General features: G+C 38.6%; 1 protein-coding gene across 2 annotated transcripts in view; it reads left to right on the top strand.

Moving 5' to 3' along the window:
* LOC137168770 (tripartite motif-containing protein 67) overlaps positions 1–22,570 on the top strand; it is a 49,756-nt gene that overhangs the window by 9,384 nt on the left and 17,802 nt on the right. For both annotated transcript variants that reach the window (XM_067571505.1, XM_067571504.1), the window contains exons 2-3: positions 15,247–15,342; positions 18,251–18,373. In XM_067571505.1, coding sequence (XP_067427606.1) covers positions 15,247–15,342; positions 18,251–18,373 — 219 coding nt within the window. The remainder of the gene's footprint in view (positions 1–15,246; positions 15,343–18,250; positions 18,374–22,570) is intronic.

The raw sequence follows: 22,570 nt of genomic DNA, 5'->3' as shown, positions 1-22,570 counted from the left end.
GCTGTGTTAGATGGTGAAACAGAGCTGCTGTTGATGATGTAGTCAGTTCTCTCTTTTCCAAAATGTGTTTCAGCTTCCCATATGTCCCTCCACATGTTTTAAGTCTGTTTGCACCTGCAGAAAACAAGTATTTCATGTCCTTTGAGTGCTACAGATCCTCAGTTGATTGCCATCATCCTCCCTCATATTTGGAATCATTGTCCAGCCCAGATTGTAATTTGCCAGTGAGGGTGATATGTCTTCCTTACTGGTCAGTCCACAAGCTGATGATCTAGAAAGGGTAATAAAGGGAGTTTTTTTTTTGGGTTAGATGCATCATTGCATGTGTGATAAAGACTCAGAGCTCAAGTGTTCCAACTTTTTGAACAACTCCTGTCTTCTTTCATCTGGATTTTGGCAGCTAGACAGTCGTTGGACAAAATTCAGAGAGATTTTGTTAAGACAATCATCTTGAAACTAAATCTCACTGTGACAGTTGAGCTCACAAGATTCTGTTTGGCTTTTATTTAGGCTAGTATGCTAATGTTCAAGAATATAATTTCATGCACACTCAAATTGTTTCATAACCTTTTTGTACAGTGAGATGTTAAGTAAAGCATGTTAGTAGGATTTGTCAATGAAATATCAGCTTATGTGGGTTCAAGACAGATGTCAGTGGCTTTTATTAACAAAGATGGAGAAAAATAAGTGTTAGATTAGCACTAAATCTTAATCAAACTCAAATTTGAATGTGGTATTATCAAGTGTGTGGTAGTGAGAAGGAGAGAAAAACAGATGGTCAGTGGGTGTAAATGGCAAATGGGCTGCAATTATATAGCGCTTTTCTAGTCTACCAACCACTCAAAGTGCTCTACAACACATGCCAACATTCACCCCTTCACACACACATTCATACACTGATGGCAGACGCTGCCATGCAAGGTGCCAACCTGCTCAACAGGAGCAATATAGCGCTTTTTATCCAAAGCTTTACAGTGTTTCTAATGCTCACTCACCCATTCACACACCGATGGCGCAGCCACCGGGAGCAATTTGGAGCTTAGTATTTTACCCAAGGACACTATGACATGCTGCTGACCTACTGATTGGTGGATGACCCGCTCTACATCCTGAGCCGCAGCTATCCCTGTGTGTGTGTATGTGTCTGTGTCTGATGTTAAGATTGCAGATGATGTAGATTTATTCTGGTGTAGACTGCTATCAACGCAGTCGGAGTGGCAGGATGGCTGGTTTATACCAACCTTTGTTTATTCTGGGAAACACGCACACTCCTCCTCAGCAACATCTGCAGTAAATTGTATTACATTACAGGCCTGAAGCTTATCTCTGACGGCAGAAAATCAGAACATCCTTCTGAAAATATAATTATTTTGTGTTTATAGTGGTGGATGTTTGTCATATGATGACAAGGGCGATGTTGTTGGCCTGCTTTTTTATTTACCACGTTACTCCCTGCTGTTTATTGGCAGAAATCAGACTCACTGACTCGAGATTTGTGACACATGAGGACATATAATGAATAATGAAGTCAATTATCATACTGGATCTTTCCACAGTAGCATGTGTCATGTTTTTGGAATATTTCTAGATATACCAAAAAAAAAAAATCATTTACCGGATGAATCTCCAGCATATAGAATAAAATGAGATCTCTTTCCCTCTCCAGAATTGTCAGTTCCTCTAATATTATGTCATTTAATATTGACAGTAAACATTTTGTCTTGCTTGTTTCTTGTCTGCCGGGATGCTGACAAAACATTTTGACAAGTGTGTTACTATCTGAGCTGCCAGCAGGCTGTTTTTTGTGATCTCTTATATCTGTTCATGCAGCTTTTATGTGGATAGGGAACTCTTTGAATTCACAACAATACTGAAATATTGAACATTTCCGAGATATTAAATATGTCTTGATTGTATCGTATGTATTTGATTTCTTTTTGATCATCCAGAATCTTTTGGTTAGCACAGTAGTTGTAAATCATGCTTCCCCTGCCCCCCTTTTTAATAAATAGCACAAATAATATTGTTATATAACAGCTGAGAAGCAGCTTTTGATCTCATTCAGACAACAGGAGGTGATAAAGTAAGGTCAGAGAGTGAGTATGAAAGCCAACTATATCACCAAATGGTCAAAAAATCATCAAGTGATACAGTAATAAACATCCCTTTCAGCTCATATCTCCCACAGATACAGTAAGGAGCAGTTTTAATGATTACAGGTACATTAGAATAACCAGACAACTTCATGTCATGTCTTAGTAAGACTACATGACTGGAACACTGTACTGATTTTCTCAGTGTAATATGTGGTATCTTCTAATATCTAATATATCTTTTGAAATTGTATTCAGTGCCTCAGGCCACATTACAACAAGTTACTACAGTTTTATCAGCAGACATATGTGCTTTCATCTCTTTGAGATGCTGTTTCTGAGGTAATTTAGAGTGAGTGCAGAACTGTGCCAACTTGCCAGGCCTGACTAACCCCATTTCAGATGGTACTGGCCATGACAGGTCAGCCCTACTCGCCTCTTACCTTCAGGCCCAGCAACACACACACAAACACTCACTAATCTGTAATACTGTGCTTATGAGGACATTCTATTGACTGACATGAATTCCCGGGAGGCCTACCCTAACCTGAAAGGAGACCTATTATGCTCATTTCCAGCTCTACAGTATATTTTTATTCTGGGACTCCACCAGATAAGCTTCGCATGAGTCACAGTTCAGTTCAAAAAACACCTTATTTATCTTGTACTGGCCCTTTATGCAGCCTTCATAATGCACTTTAAGTGCCGTGCTTTTAATGTTCAGTATGAACAGGAGGAATGATTACAACAAGAAAAACCTATGTCAGTGTTCATCTGGGCTCCTGACTGTTGTTTTAAGACAGACTTGAAAAATTGTGAACCTGTCCTTTAATCTCAATGAGACTTTTTACCTGGTCAATAAAGATTTAATAATATAATAAAAACATAATTTTGTATGTGTTTTGTATGCATTTTCTAACTTGGTCTCAAAGGCCTGGAAAAGATGGACAAATGGACTATTTAATCAGTATTTATTGATTTCTCTAGTATTATAATTATACACTATATGTTTTGTCAATGATTTAAGAATTTTGTTTTTGACATGAAGGTCATGACAATTTAAATTGCTTTTCTTTATTGTAAGATGTTTTATAGTATTGCTTGAAAATGTATATGTAACTATGGATCTGGCTGGTGTTAATTTTTGGAGCCTTTTTAAGCCCATGCAGGCTAGACATGACACCATTCATTCATTCTTTAATTCATTCATTCATTTCAGGAAAAGCTTTAAGAAATGGTCCTAATTCTAAATTTACCCATAAAACCAAGTCTTAACCCTAAAAGAAATGGTTGACTTTATGGGGACTGGATTTCTGTCACCACATGGGAAGTGAGTCCCAAAATGTGACTTTGAGAAAACCTGTCCCCGCAATGTCAGGAGAACATAGCACACACACACACACACACACACACACACACACACACACACACACACACACACACACACTCACGCTCACATCGTGGCATGGTAACTCAAGGCTGTGCTGCCAGACTTGTGTGCTGAATGTAGGTTAATGCACACTTTATTGCACTTCCTCTCCTCTGGCCATAACATAGCGGACATGCTCTGTAGAAAAGACCCAATATAGTACAATGTGTGTGAGTGTGTGTGTGTGTGTGTTCGTGTGTGTGTGTGTGACAGAGAGAGTATTTGTGATCTATTTTTGGTAACAAAATGATGCCAGACCTCTGAGGAGAGTGTGGACATCCTATAGAGGAACAATGAGCATTGTTACATTTAGGGTACCGGTATAATATGTACCTCGGTTTTGGAGTCACAATTTCAGTACAGCAGACAAAAAGAAAGGTAGAAAATAATATTTTGGTTTCTTATTTTGAAAAATGTAAATATCCAACAATAGGTCACTGGTCAAAACTATTACTGACACAGTTTAGTTGTGCAGCAGTCGGAAAGGAAAACTTGTAAGAGTCAGGACACCTGCTGACACCTGCTGATTTATGGTCTAACTGTATATAAAGTAGTTCAAACCAGCTCCACCTCCAGTAGCTACAACAGCTACATGCTGCTTACACACTGATGCTTCAGTATTAATAATCTAATGATGTCATATATAATGATATATATAATATATGGAAAAATTTAAAGCCATGTTAAAAGTCCATGTAACTGAGAATTGTGTTATTTGAGCTGGATTTAGTTTCTTCCTTGTGTGTTTGATGTATGTATTCCCTATCTGTTGTATTTTATTACTACTTAACCTGTACCTCTTGTGCTGTCTTGGCTAGGTCTCCCTCAGAAAACAGATTTAAATCTCAAGGGACTTCCTGGTCAAATAAAGGTTAAATAAAACAATATATCAGAGGAACCAAACCACTACTTTAATACTTTTTAACTACATTTTTCTCTCAGAACTGGTTCTTACGACAAGGTATCTGACTACATCAGAAATCATGTTTGTATCGTTTTTCGGCTGAACGGCTTCGCTCAAAGATGACTTTCACAGAGAGGGGAGGGACGGGGAGACGCGTTATCGCTTCACAACGGAGCATATTTTAATAATAGTGTTGCACTTGGTCAGTGTTATGGCTCATTGGTCATTCTGATGGCAGCGACACTACAGGGTAACCAGAGTAACTAGGCTACCTTGGACAAGCTGGCTAGCATACACCCATGAGTATACTAAAGTTAAGTGGTACACTGCCAGGTGGAATTTGCACTCTAGAATTATTATTCCGCATGTAGGAGTAAGTGCATTATTAAACTATTTTGACAGTAATTGTTTGGGTCACAGAGTGTATTCTTTGTACGACTGCATGTACTGAACCGTAATGTCTGTATTGTGACGGTTCAGGGCGAATACATGTACCGTTAAACCCCTATGGATACAAACAGCTGATCATTCTATTCTATAAGGAAGTCCAATAAATTAAAAGAGCAGATTACATGCTTATACTGTAGATGAGTTGTATGTGTGTATGCCAGCATGTATGTAAGCTTCTGAAACATTAACAGTGAAGAAACTGGTCACAGTTTGAAATCTCAACACTGAAAAATGTACAGTACATCCCATGATAGTCCATAATAGATTTATCATCCCCTGCAAACCTAATTTGCACTTGTTTTATGACAACTACGCCCATGGCGATCTACCTACCCTCTGCATTTATTAATATGGAAGATGCCCTGATCAATTATTGATTAGAGAGGCCGTTCTTCTTTGCTCTGCAGCACTTTTGTTGCCTCAGCGCTCTCTGCTTAGAAACAAACCCCCACACAGAAGACTCGTGGTGATAAAACAATGCTTCCTTTTCCCTCCTGGAGCTCCTTCAGGCAGTTCTGGCTGTAACCACTGATCCCTGCTACGGTTTATCTAAGACGACTGGGGAGGAATCCGTTTCTCTGGGGATGATGTGACAGTGTTGTGCTGTGGTTGGGTGGCAAACTAAGAAAGGTCTCATCATAGCAAGCAGCAGTGGAGACATCTAAAGAAACTTTTTTTTTTTTTTTTTACTGTGCAGAGACATCTGAGACTTTGTGATTTCTTGATAAAGAAACAAACTTAAAGTTGAACTTGAACTCCACATTTTAATGTAATATATTAGTAATATGGTTAATTAAGGACATGCACGCTCAATTAAGATGTTTATGAATATGTAATGTGTGCTGACTCATAGATATAAAGTAGGCTTTGCAAAATAATACCTGCACTAGGAGAAGTGTAAATTAACTCTTCCTTTTTGCACAGCTGCACTGGACATGTGTGAGCACTGAACCTTATGCCATAAATATTGATGTTTTACATATAAATGGCTAAAAGGCTTCGTAGAGCAGGTTTGATGCATCACTGCCTTTTGCTCTGAAGAATTTCTCCTCTTCATATTGGTTTTCTGGAGTCACAGTGGTGGTGTGGCTCAAGGATGGCCAAGTTGATAGATACTGCTTTGATTCAGACTGAAATATCCCAACAACTATTGGATGGATTGTCCTGACATGTTATACAGACATTCATGGTCCACAGAAGATGAATCTCAATAATTGTGGCTGACTTTTTGTCTAGTGCCACCAGCAGGACAAATCTTAACTTATTCAGTGAAATATCTCAATCTCTGTATCAACTACATGGATTGGCACATCATTTGTACAAACATTCATAGTTCCTAGAGGATGACTTTGATTTCACCTTTGAGGTTGGCATTGGCATGGTTTGGGTTTTAGTGAATTATTGGATGTATTGCCATGAAATTAGGTACAGACATTCATGTTCATGGCTTTTTATCCAGTACTATCATCAGGTCAAAATTACTACTAGGTATTTATTCACCCTGGTTTATGACAAAATACCTGTCATCAGCCTCAGCTGTACTTTGTGTTTAGTGCTTATTAGCAAATGATGGTTTGATAACAAACTAAACTATGGCAAACACAGTAAACATTATAGGATGCCTGCTAAACATCAGCATGTTAACATTACCATTGTGAATTAGACATTAGCATCAAGCTCAAAGCACTGTTCATAAGTACACCCTCATAGAGCTGCTGGCATTGACTCTTTGTCTTGTTGCTCTTTTGATGGTGCTAGACTAGCAGTTTCTCCCTGCTTCCAGTCTTTGTGCAGATAAAGTAGTTGTGTCGTTTATTTTAGCCGTAGAACAGTTGCAGCATTAGATATTGTGCAGCGTTGTCTTTTGCTCAAAGATACATACTGTAGAAATGAACATATACACCTTCTGTTACTCCCATAAATTAGCCTTGCCTCTGACCATTTACATTATATTATGTACCAGCAAGCACATTTCTTTGCTTTTGTTCAATTATTAAAACAGTGAATAGTGGCTATAACCAAATGTGACCAATACTGATAAATTTTTGATAGAATGTTTTTCTCTGGATTTTTTTTCCTGCTTTTTTATTTACTTAAACTTTGCTGGATAGATTTGTTCCGGTGTGGCTAAAGCTAAATGTAGCATTTATTTATTGGTTCATGCTTGAACTGCTCAGGTGCATCTAGTGTAACCACTGTAGTTGCTGTGTAGTAGTTCACTGTGGTGCATTTAGCCTTCAAGTGGCTGTATAGCAGAGCAGCAGAGGATTGGGAGGCTGGGTGCCGGTGGATGAGAGGATGAAGAGGAGGAAGGGGAAAGGAGATTGCTTTTGACCTCGGATGTGAGCCACTAATACTGTAACACAGCTGGCTGACTAGACGGAGGAAGGTAGAGACTGATTGTTATGGTGGAGTACAGCATATCTTATGACTAAAGTTATATTTTAAAAGCATATATATAAATTTTAATAGAAAAACATACATTTGCAACACAAGCGCATGTGGTTGTGTGGTGAGGAGTAGATCAGAGCATACCACCTGTTTAATGGATAATGATGTTATTTAGATTTTTTACATAGGAAAACATGAAAAAATAAAAAAAAATGTTTACATGTTGATATGGTGTACATGAACTGTGAGTATACCAAGTGATGTACAGAGTGGAGATTGTGGAGGCAGCTGCAGATTCTCTTTGGCTCTTCATATGGTTTCATTAAACATTTTCTTACACTAGACAATGGATCGAACAACCAGGGTAGCATGTAACAATGTAAACCTTAAGATTTCAGCCTTGGTTGATTTTGTGACACTGGTGGTTACCATGGTAACGACCATTGCAGTATAAAGCCATGTTTCCACTACATGGTACCAGCTTGACTCGACTCTACTTGACCTTAATTGCTTTACTTTTCTGGATTTCGTTTCTCACTGCAGACTGTAGCTCCTCAATGGGGCGAGGTTTGCAGGGATGACAGTTGCTGATTGGTCAAACACACATGGTGCAGCTGCTTTGTGTGTCTGTGTGTCTGTGCACCGCTTCATTCATAAAACAAGGAAGTACTCTGGTATTGATTTAAGACCAGTTTAGCACGAGGGGAGGACGTTTCTCTTCGTTTGATAACGTTAAAAGTAAAGTCAGACTTCGTTGTCGGCTTCCTTACTGGTTAGGGAGAGAAAAAGAGAGAGAGTGATGATTCTCTGATGATTCTCTCTGAGCAATCAGTGGTCTGCAGTGTTTTCACGTCACCTTTTAGTATCGACTCAGCTCAATTGGAACCTCGGCGGAGGTGATACCAAAAGGTACCAGGTACTATCCACAACTTTTGCCCAATGGTAAACCAAAAAAGGTGAGTAGAGTGGAGTTGAGCCGGTACCATGTGGTGGAAAAGGGGCTTAATACTACATCTGTTTGTCAGTAATCATTAGAAATAAAAGAGCAACTGGTGTGTCTGTCTGCAGCGCAACCAAACAAACTCATGTTGTTTTCATAAAGAAGTGTTGCAAAAATTATTGCAACAGTAATCTGATTTCATACTGTTACATGGCATGACTAGTTTTCAACATAACACCACTATATAGAGATAATTACTGGATGTAAATACATTTAATGACTATTGCAGAAAAAAATCTTGCCATAAATGGTATCAAAAACAGGGTTTGATTTCACCAAAATCTTAAGGATTAAGTGTGATTCTGCACAAGGACGTCAGTTATTTGCAGGGAAAAAAGCATCTGTATTGCTTTACCCATCATAAAAGTGCCATTGTGCAGGACTTTTAAAGGATAAAGTAGATCCCTATTTACATATTTAGGAGATTTTTATTTTCCATTAGAATTTAAACATGTTCAGAACCAAGTCAAAACCAGTACTGAGAAAGAGAGGTAGAAGGGTAGAGGGGTTTAGGGGAAATGAAAAAGATCGAAGAGGACGTAAAGGCTTATAAATGCAAATGAGAGGAAATAAAATTGGAGGCAGGGAGGTAAAGGAATGGGTATGCCCCTCCTCCTTCTCCTTTGGATGTCCCTTGGGCATCATTTTGACAAGGTCAACACCACCATCAACCATCTGTAGGCTGACAGCCAAACACATAAGCTGGCCTTTTGTTCTCCTGTGGTTCGCAGTAACCCCCATCTTCTCTCTGTGATTACTCACCACCACTGTCCGTCGACAACACTGACAAAGTTTCCAAAAGGCCAAGAAACTGAAGACTTCTGAACATTTAATTCCTATGTCTTCGTCTTGCAGTTAGTGGCTGATCACCTCCTGAATCTGTTTCCCTGCCTCCTCGCGGGCATTCTGCTATTTGTTGAGCTGAAACGCATCAGTGAACCAACACAGTTTTGCCTCCATGAATGTCACTGGTCTCCCTGAATGTCACAGACTGAATAAATGCTCCTCCATTGCTCCCATAATAAGATAATGAGATAATAGCACTTGTCTCTGAAGGGTGCTGACAGTGGGGAAAAAGAAAAATGACACTCTCGTTTGGAGGAGTAATAAAGAATGAAAAAGGTCAAGGAGAGTAGGACAAAAGAAACAAAGGAGTGAAGAAATTGGATTTCTGAATGTACATTTCTGCTCTGCAGGTGCGTTGAACCTGACTGAGATGTATTGTATTTCTTATCATCTCTTGATTCTTCGCTTTCAGTTGCCTGTTTCTCTTGGTTTTTTCATGTTTCCGTGCTTCTCTGTTGTTCCAAATCTCTTCAGTGGCTCAGTGACCACCGTTCCTTTTCCTTTAGGGCAGACTTGTCACATTTCAACACTGTTACACGCAGTTTTTCTGGGCTCTACTACAGGTTGACACGTTATGACTGTGGCCAAATTTAGGCATGGATATTGTGCTGGCAGTGCATTCACGCTTGGTATGAATTTTGTAAACTGGCATCTTAACTTGAGCATGATTTTGTTTCAATACAAGTAAATAGAAAACCATCCAAAACAAGTTATGTTGAATTTGCTTCATGACTCCTTAACTGGCCTGAAGAACAGAAAAACCAATGACTTAAATAAAAATGTAATTTCATAGCACTGCTTTGTCGGTCAAGTGAAAACCTATTGAGCGGCAAATAGATTCTTCTGCAAACAGAGGAGCTGTTACATTATGGACTTTAAGGTTAACAAATAAACAAATAAAAAGCTTCAGTCTGTTGATGGATGTCATACTGATCAGTGCTGTAATCTATTTAAACAGCTGCTCACTTAGAGTTCATTAATTAGACCACAAGACTTAATGAGTTTGGTGCCTTGGTGAAGACACATGGTTGTTTTGGCTACAGGACAGTCTACTCCTATCATGTTTCTCATGCCAAAATGCAGCAGTTGTAAAGGAATCTGCCAAACGGATTTTTGTAATATACACATTTAGATCTCCTTGGAGTTAAATCTGTCATTGCAGAAGCAGGATGCAGCTTGAAAGAACACAAATGTTGAATATGAAACACTCAACACAACAATATGTTACATGTTTGCAAGTCTGGTATGAAAGCTACCACAGACTACTGCAGTATTGAGGGTCAGAATGAATATATTGCAGTTCAGCAGTATTTGCATGTATAGTAGATCCATGTTAAATGGAGTCCCTAAAATGTCCAGAGGTATAAATGTGAGTGTTTGAGTAGCAGCAACAGATGTATTTAGAAAGTTGGATACTGTGATCTAAGTTGGCATCCAATGAATGCCAATGAAAGTTGGTCTCTGAGCAAATATGCTGAAAAAAGTTGTTCAGTCTTCTGCAATTATGGGCAATAAGAAAATGTGTTTGAGAGTAATTGTCTGGCAGAGCCGGCTGACTCTCCACACATATGAATGGTACAAAAATAATTGACTGACATGGCTCTTCAAGACTTTAAAGAGTCTAAATGTGTGTGATGTACATACTTATTTTCATTGTTTCTTTTGTAATAATTGTGTATAAGAAAAAGTCCTTCTGGGCCAAAAACTAAAACTACATGACATAATATGACCTTCGCTGTCATGATTTTCTTAAGATGTTGGGTCTTCAAGTAAGGGTGGAGTTGGACAAAAAAAGCTTTTACAGTAAACACTCTGCCTCCACTTAGATTTATTTACAGAAGGACTTGAAATTGTCAGAGCTGATTAGTCTTTTTGAATTCAAGTCAATTTTAAAGGATTAAAAATAAATAGCACTCTTGTTTCCATTGTGTGGCTTGTTTGTATTTTATTTAATGTTGTAACTAAAAGCTAAATGCTTGGCCAAGTCTCTCATGGAGCAGATATTTTAATCTCAATGAGACTTTTCCTTGGTTAAATAAAGGAAAAAGAAAATAACCTGTAATTTTGTTCACTGCACCAAAACCACCACACAGCCTGATGCTGTTCCTGGAAGCTAAGTGGTGACCTCTTCTTTGTGTCTTTGTGCCTTCCACCCAATGCATGCTGGGACACACTCCAGCCCTACAGCTACTCTGAAAAGGAACTAGTGGGTCAAAACAATCAGTGAGTGAATGAAGGAGGTGTAAATGAAGGAGCAGACAGGCAGGTGGGTGGATGTAGCTCAGAACTTTGACCTGATGAGCAGCGGCGGAGTTAAATGAATCACTAAGTACAATTAAGAGAGGAGGGGATGTGTTAGGACAACCCTCGTATGGCACATCCCTCATCCCCTTGTTAGCATCTTGGCATGAACACACACACACACACACATACACACACACTCACAGACACACACAGGCCAGACAGCTTGCTGGGCCAGATGGCCTCTTGGTGAGGAACAGTGAGAAGCTCCACAGAAGGGTTGGCTTGATTTGTGAACCATGACCTCCACACATCCCTCCTCCTGACTCTGGGCAGCACGTGCACCCAGAGAGGGATGGACAGGGATAAGATCAGTATGTGTGAGTGTGTGTTTGTGTGGAATGGGGGGGGGGGGGGGGGGGGGGGGGGGGGGGTTATTGTCGAGAGGATTATCTATACAGTGCAGTGACTGTGTGCAGTGGCAGATTTGATTTAAATACAACCACAGGACTTGAGATGAAGGAAAGAATTTTATAATGATCAACAATATGGTTAATTGATTGTCACTTCAGGTTTATTGATTATGATTTAATTAATACATTTCCTACAATGTATATGCTGTCATTCACAGAATCCTAATTTCTTAATAGTTGTATACTTGGAAACAGAGAAAATGTGTTATTTGTCTATGAGATTCTATAAATGATATCAAGTCCCACTAATCAATAAAAGATTTGATGATATTTCATGATTTCTTAGATTTGCTGAGCGCTACTCATCCATCCATTAATCATTATTATGTGATTACATAATGATATTTGCTCATCTGTTACTCTGTATCTACATGTTCAGCACTTTCTTGTAGACAGAAGACAGAGGCTTGTTGTTGTTGGCTTCTCAGATGTATCCTGCATTGCTTGAGCTGATACTTTTAAGCATCACATTTTAACTTTCAAAAACAGTTTATTATTAGGTTTTAATCAGAATCAGAAACAGGTTTATTGCCAAGTAAGTTTGCACATGCAAGGAATTTGCCTTGGTGTTGTTGTGCATAACAACAAGACAGAAGAAGGGAAATTCCACAGAAGTCAGGTGATCATAAATAACATAAGTGAAATTTTACAATTTTACAATTAAAAAAATAAAGATATATTCTTTGTGGAAATATCTGTTAGAGTTTAAAAAATATTGTACAAGATATTGAGCGGGAATGTGCAAATGTTCACAGTATAAACAGTCCATGTAATGTACAAATGTAACAATGCAGAGAATTGGAGTTTTCAGACAACAGGATGATTGTGCCATGAGTCTGACCTTTGCTCCATGCAGCAAATACAGCTGTTATTCGTGATTTATAATAACAAAAAAGGAGGCGACACTTTCGCTTGTCCCCCTTCAAACTGCCTTCTGGATATGTCTGTGTGTGTGTCTGTCTGTGTGTGTGTGTGTGTGTGTGTGTGTGTGTGTGTGTGTGTGTATTCAGAGGAGGGGGAGCAGGTGGGACATGTGGGTGTGGCGATAGTGGAGCAGATTCATCACAGCTTGGCATGTGTGTAACAGTGTGTGCTTCCTTTGTCCTGTCTTTTCTTATTTACCAGTGACTGATGGGCACTCACGCACACATGCACACACACACACGCACGCACACACACACACACACACACACACACACACACACACACACGTGCACACACACGGACATACAAACCTTCGTCCTAAGCTTTGAGTTATGTATTCAAAAGCTGAAGACCATCTGGACCGCCCCATTGCCTTCAATGTGTGTCTGGATTTTTTTTTTTTTTTTGGCTTAGTTCATGCAGTTTCCCCATACGTTATCCTGTCTGATATGACTTTAGTTTAAAATATTCAGCTTATATGTTAAATATATGTTCTTTACTGCAATCATTGTCTTTTAAATCTCAGGCAGGGCTATCAGTTCAATCAAACTGAGCATATTGCAAAGACTTTGGATTTAAAATCATCTGCCATCAGAACTTTTCATCCTCCTTACTTAGATTATGTTGCAAAAGTTACATTCAGGATGCCACTGTAAGTACCCTGTGATACTTGTACATCTCGGTGTATCTAGATTTACAGTGGCTTTGCAGTGGCTGTAGCACAGCAACACAGAATTAAACATCATGTCTGCCATGAGGAAATAAAAATACAGTATGTCGCCAAAAACATCTACAATAAGTTTTAAAATATGAGGACCATTACTCAAATTACTGGCTGATTTGAGTGGGTATAAGTGCAAGTTGCATCTTTTATTTTTGTTTAATGTCTTTTATTCTGTATATGGAGTGCTTAATGTTTGCGTGGCCTTTCAGATATGCAGAGGAAGAGCAGGACTGCAGAGGTTAAACATATAAATTAACCCATGTTTATAGTTGGCACAGCAATAACTGGTGGCATCAGTGTTAGCAGCTGCAGGACCAAGATATGCCAGTCATTCTCTCCTCACCTTTCAAGATGCAAATTAACTTAACAGTATAGAAACATTTTTTTCATATTCTAAAAATATTTTGCAAATACCAAATACAAAGTGTCTGCACTGCTTCCATTTAATTTCTGGAAACAAACTTGTGACCAGCAAGATGAGATTATTAAATTAACCAAATGAAACGTTGGTCATTAAACTAATCTTTGGTCATTTGTGCTCACTGACTTCAATTTCATGAAGTATCAAATCAGTAGCAGATAGAAGATGGAAACTAGGCTACAGTTGTTGATACAGAGAATATTAAACATTATAAATATGCATCCCCAATGGCTATTGTATGGAAATTAGATAGAAAATTGGGAGAGTGCTTCATTTAGGAGAGAATATATAGAGACTATTTAGTGAGGATCAAACACCGTTAGACCCAATTTATCTCAGTTCTCAGCGCTTACTGGCAAAATATTTGCTGCTCTGAAAGCCAAACCCACTGACTCATACTGAAGTGATGTGTTTTTGTCAAATATAACACTTGTATTTTTACATTATGTAATCACTTAAAGATATTTTTCTTGTCAAAACTGATAAATCTTGTTTGCGTTCAAACGTTTCCCAGTGTTGTAATGGATTTTGAGTTCTTCACTGTGATGGATGCAGGTCATTAACTGTATCAGTGCATTAAGACGACCACATGTCTAAGATTGTCTCTGTGTTAAGTTCCGCCATGTTTTTTTTTTTAGCATTGAAGTGTTGGTGCTGTACAGGAAGAGAAAACTAACAAGTGACAGTGTGTCTAAACTCAGCATGGCTTTTCTAGATTTTAAAGACAATCCCTAGTATTAAGACAATACAGGGTCTCAGCCTATGAGAAGGGGTAACAGGGACTTTGCTCTAGGCTAGGATCAGGCATGATCTGAGCATCCATGGAGAATGGTCTGTTGGGTTAAATGATTACATAACAGATATCTAAAGAAAGCCCCAAACCCTCAGTGGTTGAACTGGTTGAACAGTTCGCCATTCAACCTTATCAGTAGCTTTGTCAGTGGTGATGTGTAAATTATTGTTTGTAAGTGATGTCAGTACTTGCTTTTTGTAGTCTGTAATTTCAGCTTTTGCTTTTGGAAGGTGGTTGTCTTTTCTTCTTTTGGATATGTAATTGCTATCTTCTTGGGTCAAGAAAAATGGAGGCAGTAGTGGCGAGATTTCAATGGATTATTTCTCTCAACTAAGTGTTGAAAAATGTCTTAAACTTTCAGAAATGCTTCTGTGACACAATCATAAGGGTGATTTCGAGGCTTATACTGCTCTGTGTAAACTTGACCGAAAATGTTTTTTAAAAGCAAATATAATACTCACCAAAGTAATTAAGATGACTGGTGTGGCCTGTAAGTCAAAGTCTTTTTGGATGTTTCTGAATTGTTATATATATATTCCTTCTGTGTGTCCCTGCAGTGCCAGATCTCTCAGGCCCTCAACGGTGTCTCTGACAAAGCTAAAGATGCCAAGGAGTTCCTGGTTCAACTCAAGAACATGCTTCAGCAGATACAGGTAAGCTTCTAACACTCAAACCTGTCAAATTAATCCTGTATAAAACACAATATTTATATACTTAGTCCATTTGATAATTATCCAACTTTCCAGCTGTAGATTACAAGATGTCATGTGGGTGTTGGTGTCAGGGGTCTGGAGACAGGCTTAGACTGAAGATACTGAAGCAGAAAAGTGTTGTTGCTATAACTCGGTTCAATGAATTACAACATGTCTTCAAATATGTCACTGGTCCATCCATAATCAGCAGAAAAAGCTCTAAAAACCACTACCTGCTCTGCACCAAACAGCAAACAAACACAGTTAGCTGTAGACTAACCGGTGAACATAATGGAGCATTTAGCAGCTAAAGAGCCAGATATTTCCCTCAGGAGTTGGTAGAGAGCAAAAAACAGAGATAAAAGAGAGTGAATATTGGACTTATATTCATCAGGTTGACAGAAGCACGACTGCAAATGAATGATAATGTTGCTCTGTAACTGCTGGATGTGTAAGTAAGTTAATCATGGATAATCATATCAATCGTTTTGGGATGCAATGACAAATTACCTAATGATTTAGGGAGCGCTTCATCCAGAGCAATGGTCTCTCAAGAGGCAAACGTTTCACAACTCACAGCCAATCAAGCAGCTGCCTCAGCGTTTCCTATGTCTCAGGGTTCCCTTTTTTGTATCTGGACTTTCTCTGGAAGCTCCCCAGAAGCTAGAGAGGTTTGGCTAAGCAAGAATCAATAGAGATCACAATCAATAGCCATGTCCAATCACTTACCTCCATATGTAAAATTCTTCATGTAATTTCCATACTACAGATGTTTTTAGATGAAATAAGACCCTGACATTATCAAATGGACAATACGCTCAAAATAAATCTGAATCACAACTTTACTTTTAGTTTGGCACCAAAACTGAAACAAACCGTATCAGCCAGAGGTGAAGTGTGTGTGTGGATATGTGTGTGTGTGTGTGTGTTTTCCCTGTGGACAGCATAGCTGTGCAGCTGATCTCTCCCGCAGCATCTGCCAGTCATGCAGACACTCGCACATAAACACACACATATACACACACTGTCTATGCTGTCATATCTTGTCAGCCACAGTGCTACGAGCAGGCATTAAGAGTCTTATTGCATACATGAAGAGGATTGCATTTAAGTTAAAAAAAAAAACCTCCCAGAACTACTTTGCACCGTCTCGGGGGGAGAGATGGACGGATAAAGAGAAAGAAAAGTGAGGAATAAAGAGAGAGAATCTCCAGTACTCATCCTCTTACAGATCTGAACTCAGCAGAGGACGCTTGATTGGAAATCACTACTATCTAAGACCTCATCTCCTCATCATGTAAGCTCTGTGCTCAGATCAAATGCCCCTGTGGATCCTTCTCATTAAGCAGCAACAGCACGCAGACCTACAGCACAGAGGGGTTTCCCTCTGCTGTTGCAGAGAGAGGCTTGTAAGTAGCTGCAGCGTTGTGGCTAAACGGAGGTGGAGACAGAATAACCCTGAATGCAGCTGAGACCACAAATCAAAGCTTCAGCCTTTATTGATGCTTGTGGAAAAAATGTGATTTAAAACTCATGTTCAGAGCCAAACCAACAATGAACTGATCTACTTACAAGTATTGTGTGTGTGTCCAAAGCCTGATATATCTTATTCCTCTGTGCTGTAGACCTCTATTGTTGTCCAAAAACTATTAAAAACACATCAGTGAGTCACACCGTTGCATTTGGTGACATGTTCCTTCACCATGAAGAGTTCGGGCATGTTAGTTTGTTTAGAAACTGCACCAAAGACTAATGACAGGGATCACATTTTCAGTCTCAGGAGAGTGGTTCTATGTAAACATAACAGTGCTGCAAATCTGGTTAAATAAACAACAGCATGTTATTTTTGAAGTAATTTCAAGTAAAGTTCAGTAACACTACACTACATTCATGCTCTGACCAAAAGAAAAGCCTGGTCAGTGTCAGGGAATGTTGGTTAATTATAGCACATATGGAAACTTACTCCAAAGCCACAATTTTAATTTTAATTCAAATGGACAATGTTTTGATCCAAGGTGGATCCTCTCCAGGTCAAAATGGATAAAAAGTGGATCCTACACCCGTGTTAGACACACACACACACACACACACACACACACACACACACACACACACACACACACACACACACACACACATACACACACACATTGGCAGGCTCTATGGTGGCAGGTGGGGTTAATCAGTCAGTCTGCCCAGGGTCATAAACATCTCAAATTAATCAACCGTTATTAAAAAAGGTATCTAATCTCAAAGAGTGGAAATACAGAAATGATACATCAACATAGTAGTATATCAAACATATATCAAATATATCTTTGCGTGCTCAGGCATTACTCTTTTTCCATTGCTGCTGTATTTTAATAGCCCTGCCTGCCCCTGTGTGATGTGAATATAATTGCAGCCCTTCTATATAATCACAGCACATAACCACAACTATAACAGTTATATATGTGTGTAAACATTATTTTAGAGATTTTTATGTGTGCATCTCTATTTTTGGTTGAACATGGCAGTTGTATAAACAGATGGTAAATGGGATGTATGCTATGTTGTGGTCTGCAGTCTGTTGAAATAATTAAAACTGTATTCTAATGTTTGCGCGGATGAAACAAAAATAGATCCAGCTGAAAAATTAACATATCAGTAACAAACACAAAGCTGCTCTGTGCTACTGGATTTCTAAAATGAAGAAAAATACGCCAACAGATCTATTTTAGACACCGTAAAGTAGCTTTATTTGGCACAAGTGCCACATAAAACAGTGTCAGGAACACAGTAGTTATAATTCTTGTTCGCTTTCTTTTTTTTAAGTGTATAATGTTTTTTTTTGTCCCTGCTGTGTGTGTGTGTGTTTGTGCTGCTTCAGGAGAACGGTGTGGAGTTCGAAGCTTGCCTCGTGGCTCAGTGTGACTCTCTGATCGAGGCGCTGACCAGACAGAAAGCCAAACTGCTCACCAAAGTCACCAAGGAGAAGGAGTACAAACTAAAGGTGAGACTGCTGGATTCAAATCTGATTCAGCTGTTAGTTGGCTTGAAGCTGAGAAATCAGCAGCACCATCCACGAGAAGAGGAGAAAAAGCCTTTGAATAATGTATCGTAGGCATAATCTGATCTAGGAAGACATTTACTCATTGATTTTTTGAAGTACTTTTAACATCTGACCTTTCTGTGAAGTGACCTGTGAAGTGATACTTTGCAGGAAACCTTTCAACATATCCAAAGGCACATTTTTCATACTTTAAATACCTTTCAAGCTCTCATTATCACTTAATTTCTCTGAATAAGAGTAAAGTCATTAACTTTCTTTCCTGCCTGAAGCAAGCAGGATATTTGGGGTTATTTAATTCATAGCAAATTGGAATTTAAATATGGTTCCCTGCCTGTTTTCTGGTCTGTCTCTCTTTTATCTATCTGTCTGTCTTCTCCCACCAAACACTACCTGCAGCACCTGTTTCTAGGTTCGTATGCAAGCATTTTTTATTAAATATTCCAGTGTACAGTATCAGCAAATTAGATAGAGTAGATTTTGTAAAGTGTCTGAAAACGAGGTTTTAAATGTTTAAGATCCCCTCCACACTTGTTTTATATAAATATAAAAAATACTTCATTCTTCATCATACATTATTCTGCACAGTGAATCTCAAACATCCAACTGAAGGAATAAGAAGGAAAACACAGTTTTGTGTAAAAGGGGACTTTAAGTATTTTTCATGTATTTCTCAATATTTGTGACTAAATAAGCAATGACCATCGTTACAATAAGGAAAAACAGCTTTATCAAGACTATGTGGATTTGGTTTGAGCAGATTTGATTTCTGAGTTTTAGACTGTAAAAGGACCAAAAAAATCAGGTTTTGTGAATTTTGCCTGATGAAGATCTGATTATTTAGTCCTTTCACAGTCAGAGTTTATGATCCAATGCGGTGCAAGAACTTTGTAGTACTTGTTACCTGCTGGATTTTGAGACTGGAAATCCCTGCATGAGTCTTCTCCATCACAGCTACACTGACTTTAAATAAGAGCACAGACTAAACACAAACACAGATATCTGTCATGTAAAAGAACCAGTAGCGCTCTTAGCATAGTAATGTGGGCATGTAGGACCTAATTAACTGATAAGGAAAATACATTTTCAGAGCCTTTAATACCTCTATAGATTCACTTTTCATTTCTCAACTCAAATGATTTCTGTCTATCTGGCAGTTCAGTTTCTATTCTGTAAATCCGCTGTTGGGGGTTTCCTAAGTCCCAGTGTATCACATGGACTCTTGCCCAGTCTCAACGTGCTCACCGACCGACTGACCGTCTGGCTGATGGCAGGGGAGGGAGGGGGGTGAGGGGGGGGGGGGCTGTTTGGACGGAAGCCCCAAGGACAGCTGTTGTCATTATCTGCAGGCTGAGATTTAGCTAGAGGGCAAAGAGCTGGAAGCCGGGACGAAGCTGGGACGAGAGAATAATAGCTGCTTGTAGATGGCTGACAAGCAAAACAACATTTTTTACATGAATAAATATTAATTTGGATGCTGTGTATCGCTAACTGATTTAATGATTTAACTGCAGGCTCACATTCATGTGGAGATAAAAGAAAAGAAAAGAGCAGCAACTTGAAGGCTGAGCTTCAAAAGCAGAATTCGCCAGCCAACTTACAGCAACTGAAGGTGCTTCAGTATGTTGTATCAGGCTGATGACTCCCATTTTCAAGAAATTCAATAATTGGCAGAAGTACACATACAGCAAGGAGGTGTTAGATGTTTACAATAACGGAGATCTTGTAGATGCTGCTCCTAGATGTTTAGGTGCTTGGTTTGTGACAGGATGTGTGTATTTACTGTTGCTCTGTATTAGGGATGTGCTGGTATCAAACTTCCATGCTGTAAACAGTATTATCAGTATTATCACGATAATCATCAAAGTTTCCTGGAATCCTATTAGTGCTAATACAGTGAAATGACTTCACACTATGATTGCCTTGGATTTTATTCACTGAGCAGTGGTCTGTATATTGCAGCTTTGTTGGACTCTGCATAAGAAATAACAGTTTAAACTCTGTAAACAAAAGTGGGTTGAAAGTTTAAGACAGTTGATTGGAAATCACTTTAAATGCTGCTCAGTGTCTCTTAGATTCTACACATACATTCATATTTTGGAAATTCATGATTTTTTCCTGATGAAATTGGTGGATTGATAAATAATAATAATAATAAATAATAACAGTTATTCTGAGCTCTTACAGGCAGCTTATGGCTAAACAAAATGAAACCGCTGATGAAGGCAGGAGCTGCTCTGTGTTTACAGTGTTGAGGTGGAAACATTCACACATTTATACATTCATACATAAAAATTTGTTGAACTAATTTCTGGAAAACAGGACATCATACTGTGCAACTTTTTTTTACTGAGCTGTTAAGTTCATATACAGATAACGATGAGTCAGTTGTTGCTCAGCAACAGTTATAAAGCCAATGGATGTGTTTTACAGGTATCTACTTGACATGCAAGCAGTACATAATAAAACTGACTAAATGAAAAAAAAAATTGAACAGTAATAGCAGCAAAATAAACTGAGAAGGAAACAAGGGGGAAAAAAGATGTAAAGGCAACAAAGAGTCTAGATAATCCCACTCTGTTACCCTAACCCACCACAACTACTTGTGCATTTTCACTCATTCACATTCTTTCACATTTGTGTGATACTGTGAAATATTAAAGATGGAAAATAAAGTTTTTTTATTTTTATTTTAAGCTGTAAGGTACTTAATAAGGGGTCAAAACAATGGACACTTGGACGACACAAACAACACATGGAGAAACCTTAGCAACAACCTTAGCAACTAAGGCTATGGAATGGACGACTATTTATGGGCGTGAATGACGATCTGATGTCAACTCGTCAGTAAGACAGAAAAAAACATCACAAACGAAGCGTTCAGAGCAGCCTGGCTTTTGACTCGCAGGCAGCATTTCTACATAAGTTAACCTCAAGTTTTGGAACTCTGACCATGTTTAACATAGATATCTGACATCATACCAATATATAAATAACAGAAACCAAAAAAAGCATATATGTCCCCTTTAAGTCATCCAGCCACATCTTAATGGTTGAGACATCAGTTTATTCCAATGTGTAAGGTTTTTTAAAATTTTTGTTGTTTTTTTTTTTTTGCCGTTTTTCAGATGAGCTGAAGATGATAATTAAAGGATCTGGTTCTAGATTAGAGGTGACAACTTTAGAGATAATATCAAAAATGCCAGATAAAAAGGATTGAATTTCAGAACGTGAAAAAACTACAGCTTAAGGTTGCTCCAGCAAACTAGCATCTGTCACATATGGGAGAAACATCTGGATAGATTTTGTGTAATTTTATTCTAGTATAGTGGAGTCTGTGCAGTATCTTGAATTGAATTAAAGAGTGTCTAGCAGAGAGTGATGAAGCCCCTGCTCCTATATATCATGACGAATAGTGGCACAGATTTCTTCTTCCCATTTCAGTCTAAAGCTATGTCTGTTAGCAGGAGGTTGTCATGGAAGTGTCTGTAAAAAAAAGTGGATTTCACAAAGAGAGAGACTGTCTGTCAGAGTTTATTCTGGAATCAGACACGTATGCATGCGGACTCAGTGTCTGTGTTAGACAAACAGCCTTGAACGCAGCCAAACAGTCATACTTACAGTGGTAGCCACGCCTGTCACACAGTGCTCTGAATATTCTGTGATCTGTCAGTTACAATCTCTCCAGCTGCATCCTCAGTCATCGCATTCTCGCAGCATCCTGCTGATACTTGTCAGCAAACGTCAAACAACAAGATTAAATGTCCGGCTGACATCCTCTTATCCTAAGCACATTCGAATACAGAACATCAACAGATATGAGAGTGCACAATCATCTTTCAAGAGAATTGTCCACTACACATGTATAACAGAGTATTACCAGATAAAGAGCTCGTTTTCCATTACAAGGTCATAAGTAGTCAAGGTCTCAAGTAGGTGTTAAGTGTTTTTGTACATAATCTCTTAATTGGAGGTATGTGAAAGGAGAGGAAGAAGAATTTTTACTTTTTAGTCTTGCAAAGCTGCTAAAGCTCCTTCATTGTTTCTAATTTTCATTTTAATCTTTACACCTTACCAACAAATGTTCACACTACTGCCACAAGTCACAAAAAAACAGTACAGCCTTTCCATAAATGCATC

This window comes from Thunnus thynnus, chromosome 18 (genome assembly GCF_963924715.1).
Source record: "Thunnus thynnus chromosome 18, fThuThy2.1, whole genome shotgun sequence".
NCBI classification, from domain to species: Eukaryota; Metazoa; Chordata; class Actinopteri; order Scombriformes; family Scombridae; genus Thunnus; species Thunnus thynnus.
Note: the sequence above shows the minus strand (reverse complement) of the source record. Positions and strands in the feature narration are given on the sequence as shown.